Here is a 14,062-nt window from a genome sequence, read left to right on the forward strand (position 1 = left end):
CCCCCCCCCCCTCGCAGTTTTCTGCTGCACATTGGTTCAGACCGAGGCAGAGACATGAGCTAATTGTATCCTGATCTTTGCCTTGAGGGGTTTCGGAGCCCCGGAGCAAGTATTCTCTGTATTTTGTTCTGTCTACCTAAGCCAAGCTATTGCATTTCTCACTGGTGTGGGAAGAGAAGCAGATCGTGTGCCAAATCAGAGGGGGGGGGGCAAAAAAAAAAAGAAAAGAAAAAAAAGTGGTGGGGGGGATGCAGAAAAGAAATACTTTATGAGGCTCTGTGTTTCAGGTAAGCGAAGATTTATGTTGTTTGCTGGTTATTTCCGAGGCTGGACGGACTCTGGGACGCTGAGGCGCAGCAGCTTTTACGCATGTGCCAAAGCGGTTCGGAGCGGTGCAGTTCTTAAAGAATATTTAACCACTTCCTGCCTTTTTCTTACTCGACGCGTTTACGCGCCTGGCGACGGTTTTAAGGAGGATTCGGTGCCTCGGATCTTAAAAACCCAGCAGCGGATTCCTGCGACCCCATTGAGCAAATACTCCTCTTTTTTCTTTTCCTTTTTTTTTTCGTTTTTAATCCACCGCTCCTGCAGTCGCTGCGCGCCGCGTTTTTTTTTTTCGAGCTCCGAAAATATCCCTCATTCCAAGTTGCTCCCAACTTAGTTAAACATTTTTTATCATTATTATTGCTTATTTTTGCTCGTTTAGAACAATGTTTGAACTCCCGGTTAGTCGTGAAACATTTCCATTTCCCCCAACTCTGCCCCAGATCCTCTAATGAAAGACGCCATTGTGGAGTAATTTCGCCGCGGGCGTTTTGCCTCTTCTGTATGACAGGATACGAACGTCAATGCAGAATTGTGTGAATCACCCCTTAATAAAAGCCGTGGCTGTGTTAACAGAAAACATATTTATATAGAAGAAGAGGACAGAAATAAGAGCGACTTCTGCTTGTTTCTCTTTATGCTTGTGTGTGTCTGTCTGTGTGCGTTTGGCTTCTGGGCTGCGCTGTGCGCAATCAGCTCCAAGAACCAAGGATCGGACGGGCCAGTGTGTTCTTAAAAAGTAACACTTAATAAAATTGGCTTAACTGTGAGTGCTGAAAGGGCTTGTGATTTTATGAAGTGAAGATTTGTTTTGTGCCTTACACCTCAAAAAGTGTGCTTTATTCACATAAGACATAACAAAATAGAAGTTGTGGTCACCTTTGATGGAAGCCAGTGACCCCCCCCCCCCACACACACACACACACACACACACACACACACACACACACACATCCACACGCACACACACACACACACACACACATGTTTGTTTCTCGACACCGTGGGGACCTTCCATTGACTTCCATTCATGTTTTTTAGACTTTATATCCTAACCCTGACCATATACTCTAAAATTAACCTCACAGAAACTTACCTGACCCTAAAACTAACCTAAACCTTGGTCCTAAACCTAACCCCACACCTGTAACATGCATTTGGACCCCTGGGGACCTGACAATGGTCCCCATGATTCACTTTTTGTAAAAAATACCCCATGTTGTAGGAAAAGCCCGTACACACACACACACACACACACACACACACATATGTATATACTATACATATACATTCACGAAACGCCTGCAGCAACACATTGTTATTATATCCCGTGTTGCCCTGGTGTGCCACTCCCGCGCCCTGGGACACTCTGGTCTGTGAATATGTACCACTGTTTCCAACAGCCTGCAGCAAACTCAGCTCTGATCGCACTTCCTGATCTGCCATGTCATGCTGATGCACGGCTGTGAAAGAGCCACGAAGAAATGTTCCTGGGAAATAAAAAAGGGCACGGCGAAAACCAAACCCACAAATCGTTTTTGCGCCATTCTGTTTACCGAGGGTCACCTCCCCGCCTCCCTGTGCTTTAGATCGGAAACTTTGTCTCAGTTGGGTTGAAGTAGCCTCTAATTTAGGTTTCTGTGTTGGTGCTATTACTTTGTAGTTCACTTGCAGTTCATTTCCAAAATCGAAAGTGACCAGCCTGTAACATCTCCTCAGGCCATACTGTTTTAGAAGACTTTGATACCTGTTATCCTGTTGCCTTTACAGCAGACGTCGACTCAAAGTTGAGCTCAAGTGTGTGCAGCTCACTGCGTGTGGACATCTGAAGCAAATAGCCACCGGCAAACAGGCTATCCAGCCTATCCAGATTATGTAAATACTGGTCTGTTTGCCTCAAACTGAATGTTAATGCTCTGTTCTGAAATGCTAATTGTGTGCCGTGCGTTGCATCGTGGGACAAATGCACCTGGAAAGTTGGGTTGTTGCTTCTGATGATCCCAAAGGGCCGTAACGATGCAGGAGCAGGAAGTTGTCGTGAAAGGTTATGAGGACCGTCAGTGTGAACTGCTCCAACGATTCACTGAAGTTAAAAGAACGATTGAATGATGTCATACAGGTGTGATGGTAGCTTTGATGTGCTTTTCTGAATGACAACAGGTAGGAAAGGTGGCTGACAAGTGAGCCAGCCGAGACACGGATATTTGTGAGAACTTTCAAGCTGTTTTTGGGGGACTAAAGGTCAAGAACCTGACCACGCAGCACGGTTTTACACCGACTCTGCGTGATTTGTGTGATATAAGAACCCGTTCCCCCATCATCCCCCACCCGCCACCCACCCAGGCGCCACTTTCTTGTTTTCACTCCCTCTCCTTTCTCCCCTGCAATTTTCCATAATGCCTCACAGATTTTACACTCAATCCACCTTTGCAATGACAAGGCTTTGAGGAAATCCAATTCCACCGAGCTGTTTTCAGAACTTACTCTCCACAGGCACACACACACTCACTTTCCCCTCTCTCTCACACTCACACACACACACACACACACACACCACCATCTCCACAAATTAGTCAGGGAACAAATTACCTGCATTCTGAGTGTGATCCCACGCACTTTGCAGGCTGCCTTACACAGGTCCCCTTTTGAAGAGCAGCCATGTGATTTCTCTCTCTTTGTGCCCCGCAGGCCCCTTTGCCTTCTGCGAGGGATTCTGGAGTTGAATTTTAAAAACTATGTATGGCTGCTGCCTGCGCTTATCAGCGCGTGCACAAGTGGCATGCAAATCAAACGAGGATCACACACCCGCATTGGAGGCCTGCACTCAAAGGCAAGCTTAATTGCTAATTGGGTATCTAGGTGTGAAACCCACACTGCCAATGAGAGGGARGCATGTGGATGTTTTAAGGCCAGTGGTTGAACTAATTAATTTTAATCTGAATATTATTAAAAATTGCCGATTCCCTGCATTTTTTCTGTGGAATTTAAAAAAWATATATAAAATATCAGCCCAGTAGAGTGCTGTGGAAGTAGTTTTAACTGCATTTGGATGTGTCGTGGCTCGGTTTTGTGCCCCGTGATATCATTGGTGAGGAGCAACGCTGACGTGGTGATTGGACGGCACTGTTTTCATACAGCTTTGGCCCCTAAAGGTACTTAGTGCAAAAACATAAAGTCTGGGCCAAAAACATAGCGCCATAAATTTAATCTGCAAATTTGCTTTTCTCTATAATTATTGTGGCTATAAATGAACAGTTTGTAAGAAAAATGTGTGACTGGATCCCAAATAGGATGTGTTTGTAAACAAACAACAGCTGAAGTGACTGAAGGTMCTTTAACAGACGAGTAGAAGTTTTGTAAAAGTTGCGCTCCAGTATTTGATCCCAGATATTTATCCTCTTTGTCTTGCTCAGTCGTTCTTTTTCGTTCTTGCGTTCAGCAGATTCCCTCTTTTGTTTTAAGCATCTCTGAGATTCCACCGTGTTCGTTTACAGACCACACTCACGTCGGTTGATCACGTGACCTGTGGTTTTCAGTGGATCCAGTGGGAGTGCTTTGTTTACATTGAGTACAGACCCACACTTTTGAAGTGCAGTCAAGGTAGCATGGAAAACTACTGGTAAAAAATATTTTTCAAACTGCACCATTAGATGAAGGATAACTTTTATTATGAGAGATTTCATACTTTGAAATGAATGATAAAGAAAAAAATCAAGAAGCTGCAAAATACCTTTCCTGTTGTTTTTGATAGGTGCAAAATAAATCACTTTTTCACATGCAGATGAAACATTTAGACAAATAAAATGTCAATTACTGATTTCTGAGACCAAAAGAGTGTGTTTCAGGCTGAAGGGCACTGTGTCCAGGGTTGGGAGGTGGGGTGTGGGCTTGTTTGTTGGCCAAAAAAAATTGCTTTTGTCACCTTTTTGAGTGTTGGGTGTTCTAAAAGAGGCTAAAGCAAACAGCTGCTGCACCATGAGGGGGGAGGAGGAGGAGGTGACCGCTGCTCCTCTGATAGAAGCAGGAGGAGGGGGGCAAAGGCCATGCAGACAAGAGTCCAGATAGACCAGTGTGGGACCTGACTGGATCACATCATGTAGGCGGCAGGCAAGGATTTATTTTTTTTAAATATGGTTTTCTTTTTTATTTAATTTTCTGCTTTATTCTGAAAATGCGACGCACATACCTGCCACGGAAACAGCGACAGCCCAAAAGAGCCGCAGGCGCTCCGATGCTAATGTTGTCGGGGGCTTTGACTTCTCCCAGCCACTGCGAAGCTGCCGCTCCGTGTGACAGCCACGCCGCCGCCGCTCCTCTCCTCCTCCCGCCGGCTCTCTCCCCTCGCTTTTCACGCCTTTTATTACAATCATCCCCCCGTTACGTTTAGCAGAAGTGTCGTTAAGAAAGAGAGAGAGAGAGAGAGAGAGAGAGAGAGAGAAAGGGGTGGAAAAGAGAGAAAAAAAAAGAAGAAAAGAAGCCCGACCTATCTCTGAACCTTAATGGACGACGCGGATATCATGGACCTGACGCACCAGAAAGCGAAAAAGCGACCGCGTCCAATCAGTTCCGTGGACGAGTCCGTGCACGCTCCGCTCAAGCGGCTCCCGATGCGGGCGGCGGAGTGCAGGGAGCCCGCCCTGATGTTCGCTGTCAGGGGGGAGCCCGTTCCCGCAGCATCCCTCAAACAGAATGACCACTCGCTGACGTCCTCTCCGACCACAGTAATGCCAGCACAGGTAACAGACACGAYATGGATGTATGCGCAACGTGCGTTTAGTTTTACTGGAATTTACGCGTTTTCTTCCCTTCCAGCGCGCACATCTTTTACACTATCCTGCAGTCCTCTCTCTCCTGCTTTTGTGCCTTAGTTTCCTTAATACACATCTTTATTTTACTCAAGAGAGTAAAACTTTTTTATCCTGTGTGGAAAAGTGTTTCTCTCTCTCTCTCGTTCCTCGGAGCTCATAGAAGAAATAGTCTGCTAAATGGTGTTTGTAGGCTAATATAATAGTTTTTTTTCTCCCCCAAAATCCTATTATGGTATTCAAATCAGAAGCCATTATTATTGCTCATTTCCAAGAGAGATTGATGCTCCAAATTAATTTGGTTTTGGAGATTATGGCCCACAGGAAGAGAAGCTTGTAGACTGTGGCAACATTCAGGTCAAGGTCAGGCTGCTTGATCCTGCTGTGTTCAATAAAAGAAAGAAAAAAAATCCCACTCTGTGGCTTTGGAGTAAAGAAAGGGTTGTGTTTAATTAGTTTCACTTTTACTGTCTTCATTCATAGTTTTACTTTTGAAGTACAGTGAGTTTGACTTTTTTTTTTGTTTTAATTTTCATCTTTCCTCGACTCATTGTCTACTTTTGTGCTCTCGCAGGATAATCGTTCCAGCATGTCCAGGCCCATGATCACACGGTCACCAGTGTCTCCCTTGAGCAACCAGGGCATCCCTACACCTGCACAGCTCACCAAGTCCAACGCCCCTGTGCACATCGACGTGGGCGGGCACATGTACACCAGCAGCCTGGCCACCCTGACCAAATACCCAGAATCACGGTGAGTCTCAGTGAAAATTKTCTTTTTTTTTTTAACAAGGCGCGGAGATTTCCCAGAGTTTCGTCCGTTCAAGACACGTGTTTGGCATCGTTCCCTACGAGTTTAATGTCAGCATCTTTAATGGTTAATGTCATTATGTGACAGTCAAATGTCACAACTCTTCAAGTCACACATGGATCTCATGAACGCACTTGGAATCCATTCTGATTTATAAAATATGTGGTACTAGTTGCTTTTTCTTTCTTTTCATCCAAGGTGCGTGAAAACACATCTTGTTGAGTTTCTTTGAGAGGGGGGGTAAGCCATTTGTAGGAGGAGAAAGTGCAGACTGCAGAGCTCAGACAAAAGCAACTTGGTTATTCTGACAGATGTCACAGCAGCAGCAAAGAGCCAAAGGGCACTGAGCCATCTGGGGGCCGGAAGGCCACGCTGTCGCTCCGAGAATAGGCCCGAGGGTGACTGGCACCTGGCCTCAGGCAAACCAAGCACCAGCTGGTCCTGACCTCTCCAGACCACTTCTGAATCTCATCACTTTTCTTCTCAGAAACCCCCCTTATCTACAAAACAACCAATTATTAGGCTTTAGATAAAAGCTGTGAACTTGTGTTTTCAAACGGTGAKACATACTTGTATCGATAATCATGACATGTTATTCCCCATATGCTTCCTCCCTGCTCTCCCTTCTTTGCCTCACCTCACCCTCCTCCCTCCCTCCCTCTCTGTGTAGAATTGGTCGCCTCTTTGATGGCACAGAGCCTATAGTCCTGGACAGCCTGAAGCAGCACTACTTCATTGAYAGGGATGGACACATGTTCCGCTACATTCTCAACTTCCTCAGGACGTCCAAGCTTCTCATTCCAGAAGACTTCAAAGTGAGTGGGTGTCCATCGTGAAACCGTATAAAGTGCCATCAGCCAGTCAGCAGTCCTGCAACTTAGGGCAAACAATAACTGCTAAGGCTATAAAACAGTTTTGGTCACCAGTCTGACTTGATGTTCTGAAAACAACTTCCAATTTGGACGCAAAATATCAAGTTTGCCCCCCAAAAGGCTAAATTGCAATGCCTTCTCACATTACCAGATGCAGTTTGATTGTTTAACTTTTTTCAGATATTAGCTTTTTTCAAAGGTAAATGAGTTCTTTTAGGCTTGTGACCCCATGATAAGCTACATATTGGTTTATGTTCAAGTGTCCATCGTTGGTGACTCTAACGGCATGTGACACATTAGCATTCCATCTTTTCACTCATATGTGTCATTTAGTCAGTAATTACTAAACTTGCCCTGGGAGAAAACAAATAAGCACATTATCTGATGGACTGTCCACAGTGCAAGTCAATCAGTGGAAAGTCTCCCAGTTAAAATAAGCAAAGGCTCAAGTTCAGGCAAAGGCCATTTTCACATTGGGAGGATTTAGGGAGAAGCATGGGAAAAATGGAGTGCTGTTCAGCCTAAACTCTACCATCCAGATGTAAAACTATGTGTTTCTCTACGCAATGCAACCATGTGTGACATGTCTCTTGATAATTGTTGGGTTTTTTTGCAGAATAGTTTCTTGTATAACATTTAKTGCTTACTTGTTCTTTCCAAACTTCTGTTTTTGACGTTTTACTTTCGCTTTACTGGAAACAAATCTTGATTTTAAAACAATTTGCTGAATCTGTTGCTCCGTATTTTTGCTCGATTATTTAAGTTGTAAAAGCATTCAAGTGCACTTTTCTTTGACGTGAACTCTGACCTGTTTTCCTCAGGACTACAGTCTGCTGTATGAGGAGGCTCGATACTTTCAGCTGCAGCCCATGCTGGTTGAGCTGGAGCGCTGGCGCCAGGACCAGGAGCTGGGCCGGGTCTCCCGCCCCTGCGAGTGCCTAGTCGTGCGCGTCGCACCYGACCTGGGCGAGAGGATCACGCTCAGCGGCGACAAGGCCCTGATCGAGGATGTCTTTCCCGAAATCGGCGATGTCATGTGCAACTCCGTCAACGCCGGATGGAACCATGACTCCACACACGTCATCCGCTTCCCGCTGAACGGCTACTGTCACCTCAACTCTGTCCAGGTAATGAGCTGCTTACTGTATGTGAACTGTGTTCAGTTTCTTTAATTATGAACATTACTGATTTATCAACTGTTTTTATTTAGAATGTGTCTAAAGGACTGAGGTGATCTGTTTTTTAGCACCTTTTTATGTAACATATGGCTCTGGCTTCATGTCTGATTGCAGACTTTCATCTTTTTTAAGCAGACCAGTTCATAAGACAAACCTTGCAGAAAGAAATAGGTTCTTAGATGAAGTAATCAAAACATTGATTAAGCAAGTTATTAATGCATGTTTGCCACAATATTTATTTCTCTGTGATCTGACTAAAATAGCAATCTTAACTTTGGCTCCTCAGCTGGCAGGCAGTCAGGTTCAGTACCTTCTTTCTTACTCATCTATTGCAGCACAAGCTTTATTAAACTTTTGGTCTGAAACAGACAATTGGCATGAATGTCTAAATAAAATAAAGAAAAAAACTGACAKGAAATAGTATGAAGCCATTTAGAATGAGACAAAACACTCAGATAGCTTTAAAAGTATGTCTTTATTAAATGTAGGATTAATTCATCTCTTTTGTTTGGGACTTCACGTGTGATTTGAGCAACTTTTGGTAGAATCTACATGTAAWACTGGCATATTATAAGCATATGTATTAGTCAGAAAAATGCTGCTTTCTCATAAATGTCTAAAAAGAAAAATTAGTCAAGTTGAGCCCAGTAGACGTTGAATAGTTATTCAAAAAAAGGTGTAAATAATCCCAAAATTTTTTGAACATCTCCAAACATGCTATGTAAATAAAAAAAATACTTTTAACCATAGCAACCCTTTTATTTAAAAGATGTGTAAAAGATGTGCATGCTCACAGTTCACACAACCTTTGCAGAAACTTATTTGGAAGATTATCAAATTTTCTTCACTCAGACTCACAAAAACAAATCGAACAGCCTGTATTGGTTCTTAAAAAAATCATTTGATCAGTGCTGAATGATTAAAAAAATCAATTTTACTGTCTTTTGACTAGTTAATGTGTGTTTATAACATAAAAATCAACTTTTAGGACTTCTTCACCTTCATCAATTATTGGAAGAAATAAAGTTTTAATTTATACTTTATGTATTGATAAATATGTGAAAGTTTCAAGGAACATAATGTTTTTACAAGCAAAACTAGAAAGTTAGCGTCTGTTTACCATGGATGACTAGATACAGTATTTGTAAAAAACTAAGTTTTTTGCTAAAAAGTGTCATCATTCACTTGGCACGTACTTTATAACCTGTTTGTGATAAAGCTAAACCAAAACATGCATATTCCATCGAGATATTCCCTCATTCTTAGACTCCGCCGTTATAATCAGCCTGTGTTTGGCAATAATTCATRTTTTGTGATTACATATTGATATTCCACTGACTCATTAATGGTAATATCCTCAAATATGCATCAATAACTCATGAAGAGGAGGCAAATTAGAGGAGATTTCACAAAGATTTGGATTGCGTCTCCATCCGAGGAAGTCAAATCTTCCAAAAACACACAAACAAAACCCGTCTCTGAAGTGTGCAAGTGGTGGGGAGCAGGCAAGAGAGTGAGCATGCTCCCTGGCAGGTTGTCCCCAGGCAGGGCCCATAATCCTGTTTGGTTATTAAAGCTTGCCGGCGGTGAATGCTGTATCTGCGGCTAATGGAGGCAGAGACGGGAGGGGAGGGTGGGAGAAGGAAGGGGAGCAGAGAGAGCTGCCAGCAGTAGGGGGACCTTTGTAGTTTTGGCGGAGGCTTGGGCCTGGGGGAAGAACCAGGGAGGGGGGGAGGTTTTGCTGAGCAGCCCGTACTGAGCCAAGTGGCAGAGAGAAAGCATCACTGCTCCCCGGGGGCCTCTTCGATGGAATGTGATCCTACAGCCCCCCTGGACACGTCTGTAGATGTCTGCAAGGCTGCAAGATCAGAAACAGCTACACACACTCAGAGACAAACACACATATACATACACACAGACAAAAAAAAAACAATGAAAGGGAGGCATGAGGCAATATGAGAAGCTCTTTGTTTTGTGAAAGTCTTGTGAAAGTCTCATCCAAATTCCCATCACAAGCCGTATGTTGCCGCAGCTCAGACCCACAGCTATGTTCAGTTCTACAGTTAGCACTAAGGCAGGAGCAGATTGTTGCAGTTTTGTTTTCCAACCTCACTGTAGAAAAACAAAAGGTTAGAGGTTACGTTCAACTTTATACTTTATAATGAGATAAAAAAAGAAGGAGCTGTTAGGAGAAAAAAGTGACTGTATATACAAGAGAAATAGTTTTTTCTATAAAAGTATAAAGTGAATGCTGAGTGCTGAATGACTCTCCTGAAATGTATTGAAGAAACTGAAATGGCAAGAAAACACTAGCAAAAGCTAAAAGTAGCAAAACCCCATGTAAACGKTACAAAGTATTTTGTGAAAGCTTAAAATACCAAAAGTCTAGCTAGAAGCTGAAAAAAGCAAAGGCTAGCTATTGGATGAAAGTAAAATAACTAACTTAAAGCAGCAAAAAGGTAGCCATGAGTRGAAAAATGTKAGTTAAAAGGTAAAGTGGCAAAAGCATAGGTAGCTAAATGCTAAACGTAATAAATGACTAGCTGGAAGCTAAAAGTTGCAAAAGGCTACTTTTGGCCTTGGTTACAAAAATGATTAAAGGCAATTAAACATTAAAATAAGAAAATGTTAGCTAAAATCTAAAAGTACCATTGTACAAGGTGAAAGATAAAAATATCAGAAGGATAGCTAATAGGTGAAAGAAGCAAAAGCTAACTGTTAGCTAAAAATAAAACACACTAGCTAAAAGCAGCAAGAGGTTAGATACAAGTAGCAAAAGACTAGGTGAATGCTACAAGTTGGAAAAGCTGGAAGCTAAAAGTTGCAAAATGTTACTTTTTGCCGTAGTTACAAACGTAATTAAAGGCTAAATTAACACAAAAATTATCAAAAAAAATTACTATCTAAATGGAGCAAAAGACCAACTTTTCTGAGCTGATTTCAAACAGAACCGTGTTTTTGAGGGAGCTGAGGAGATCTGCATGTATTTTTGTTAAGAAAATATTTGTAACRTTKGTAGCTAAACATTTTTATACRTGAATAGCTAAAATAGCACAAAGTTTACCGAAGTGGTTAATTTGCAAAAAGAAAGTACAAGAAAACAGAGTCCACAAAAGAAAAAAGAAAAACAATATTGTGAATGAATGCTGAATCAACATTCATCTTCGAAATCTTGCACCTTCCATCTTTTCCTCAGGTTCTAGAGCGTCTCCAACAGCGAGGWTTCGAGATCGCTGGCTCCTGTGGGGGAGGCGTGGACTCATCCCAGTTCAGCGAGTACGTCCTGCGGCGGGAACTGAGGAGGACGAGTCAGCGAGGGCTCAATTCAAACAGGATAAAGCAGGAGCAGCTGGACTAGAAGCCTCCGAAACAGTAGGAGGTGCTAGACTTTTCTGTAGCAGTCGAAGGCTCGAAGCTGCAGAGCTCTGTAGACTCCTTTTTTTTCTTCATTTCCTTGTTGATGTTTCCGTTTTCTTAAACTCAAGAACCACCTAGAGAATAAAAATGAAGTGCAGCAGGAGATTTTTTTTTTTTTTGCCATAAGAAGATACAAGACATTTGATAACTTTGAGATTGCAAAGACATTTGTGATTGTCTCATCCCCATAAATCAAGTAAAACAAATATTTATATATGCTGGATCCCCGAACAAAGTTTGTTTTAAAACTTGGAGCCTACATTAGGTTAAAAATGATTTCTAATTTACCAGTATAAATTAAAAAGTTGTTTATTGCTGATTTAGTGTTGCACAGTATGTCATCAGTGATTTTGTTGTTTCACTATCTCATTGGCTTTTCCTTCCTTTAAAGAAAAAAGGTAATAATTGTGTTTCTTAAAGTTCAGAATGTCTTAGTTATATAAACTTAGGTACAACATAAGCATTTTTTTTACATTCAATATGATGTTTATTATTATAAAATCAATGAAGTGGATTTTTGAGGTCATTTTAGCAGTTCATGTGATAAAATGGAAATGAATTTAGAATCATCAAAAAAAAAAACGTAAAATATTTTTTGTTACACCATTTGCCTCATTGAGCTACATACTTGGGACTTATTTCATCGGACCACAAATCCCCTCTGAGTCGTGACATGTAATTTTTTCATTGTACTGTATATGTCTTTGTGTTTTTTACATTGAATCTTTTCAAAGCAGACGTCTTTGCTTCAAACATGACTGAACAGATTAAAAGCTTATTGTACTTATCCAAACCGAGATGACTTGTATTTGTAGCAAATGTTGATATGAAGTTGGATATAAAGTATTTCTAAGATTACTGAAATGACTATGTTCCTTAGATTTAAAAGGAATGTAGCAACAACAACAACAAAAAAAAAAAGAAATAAATATCAGCTAAAGTTGTAATGTTGTCTGGTTGCTGTTTTTAGAGTGGCATTCAAGGCAAAGAAGATCCTTTTTTTTCTTTTTTTWATTAAATCACTTCAGTAGAAAAAAGAACATAACCTTAGTTTCTTAATTTCTTCATCATCAGTGATTTTTTAAGTAAAGAGAAAATAGAGAAAGACGTAAAAACAAAGAGAGAAGTAATTAGAAAGATTGAAATAGAGATTAGAAATATATTAAATATACACCAAGAAAACACAGGACCACACACAACATCTGTCCGCTCACCTGAAAAATAAATGGATAAATACATGGAGGGCATATATAAATATATACACATACCCATACATATATMAAGATATACATACATACATGCCTACATTCATACATTGTAAATATATACACACAGACATATACACACACTCAGTGACCAGTCAGAACCCCCCGGAYCAGAGCACCTGTTTGTGAGCAGTTGTGAACATGCGTGTATATACAAGGCAAAGTAGATCCTTAAAATTTACTTATATGTCTAAATGTTCAAAGTGGCWATTTTATTTTTCATTTTCTTTAACCAGAGAGGTAAAGCAAACTAACAAGACCATATTGTACCTTGGAGGATTTCTGCTGGTGCATCAACATGGGCCACTCTTTACTTAGTTATGTTGARTWGAGCCGACTTCTCCTCGTGAGCCCTGTCAGTTGTGTTTCCACATATTCCTGCAGGGCCAAAATCCAAAGTGAAATCCCACATGGAGGCCTGTCGTCTTGTCTTCGTCCCTTTTGGCAGATTCTCCACTTTCTTTGACTATCTGCAGTTTATGCTGTATTTCTTCCTTTCAGGCCTCTTTGCCCCAGATTTCCTTTCGGAGCTGCCTGCTAAGAGCCAGAGGTGCATCTGTGAGCGCTACTCAACCACACTTCATAATCAATATTAAAATTAACTTTATTCGACAAGTAAAAAGCAATACAGTTATCATTTTGCTTTTGCTTTTTTAATTAGCATAAATTAATCAGAAGTATTTCAACCAAATTCAAACGACTTTAAAGGTGCTCATTACGATATGTGGACTATTTTGACCACATTTTCAAAAGTAAAGGCTTAATAAACATTAAAATTAACAAACTGTTAGCTAAAATAAAAAATATATATCAAAAGAAAACACAGTGACAATGTCAATGATGTTTTATTTTATATGTTGACACATATTTATTTTCAGGTTTCTTCAGTAAGTGAAAAGATAAGTTGAACTATAATCTATTTCAGCAAAACCTGCATTTGTTTAAACGCTGAGCTCTGTTTTTCTGGTGCTCCATTGCCCTCCTTGAGCCCCGATATTTATTCTTGACAGCTGTCTTACTTGCTCTCTCTTTCCGTTCTTATTTAGCAGCAGATTCACTTTTATCTTTTCACCCACTGCAAAAAAATGTCCACCTAACCAAGTTTTAAAATCTTATATCCAGCCAAAAAGTCTTTTTGATCTTGTTTTGAGACTCATTTACTAAACAAGAACTGATTTTGTAAGAATAATAATCTTGTTTTCAGAATGTGTAAGATTATTTGTCTTTTTAGTCTGAAAATTTGACTCAAATTAARTTAAAATTTCTGCCAATGGAGTGAGAAAATTGTACTTGGTAAGACTTCTTGAAATACTTGATTTGACTCATTTTTTTTTTATTTCAAGAATCTTACCAAGTACAATTTCCTTACTCCATTGGCAGATATTTTGACT

The 14,062-nt window shown here is 40.9% G+C and overlaps 1 protein-coding gene across 6 annotated transcripts in view; it reads left to right on the plus strand.

Annotated features, from left to right (window-relative positions):
- Positions 1-12,327, plus strand: part of kctd1 (potassium channel tetramerization domain containing 1) — a 20,728-nt gene extending 8,401 nt beyond the window's left edge. The window contains exons 1-5 of one of the 6 annotated variants that reach the window (XM_014030628.1): positions 44-287; positions 5,704-5,882; positions 6,610-6,754; positions 7,633-7,938; positions 11,186-12,327. In XM_014030628.1, coding sequence (XP_013886082.1) covers positions 5,719-5,882; positions 6,610-6,754; positions 7,633-7,938; positions 11,186-11,347 — 777 coding nt within the window. In that variant the 5' untranslated portion in view covers positions 44-287; positions 5,704-5,718 and the 3' untranslated portion in view covers positions 11,348-12,327. Of the gene's footprint in view, positions 1-43; positions 288-1,411; positions 3,155-3,185; positions 5,061-5,703; positions 5,883-6,609; positions 6,755-7,632; positions 7,939-11,185 lie in introns of those variants that run through there. The other 5 variants (XM_014030622.1, XM_014030637.1, XM_014030644.1 and 2 more) reach the window with 5 other exon arrangements.
- Positions 12,328-14,062: the final 1,735 nt, after the last annotated feature.

The sequence above is a fragment of the Austrofundulus limnaeus genome, unplaced genomic scaffold (genome assembly GCF_001266775.1).
Source record: "Austrofundulus limnaeus strain Quisiro unplaced genomic scaffold, Austrofundulus_limnaeus-1.0 Scaffold6, whole genome shotgun sequence".
NCBI classification, from domain to species: domain Eukaryota; kingdom Metazoa; phylum Chordata; class Actinopteri; order Cyprinodontiformes; family Rivulidae; genus Austrofundulus; species Austrofundulus limnaeus.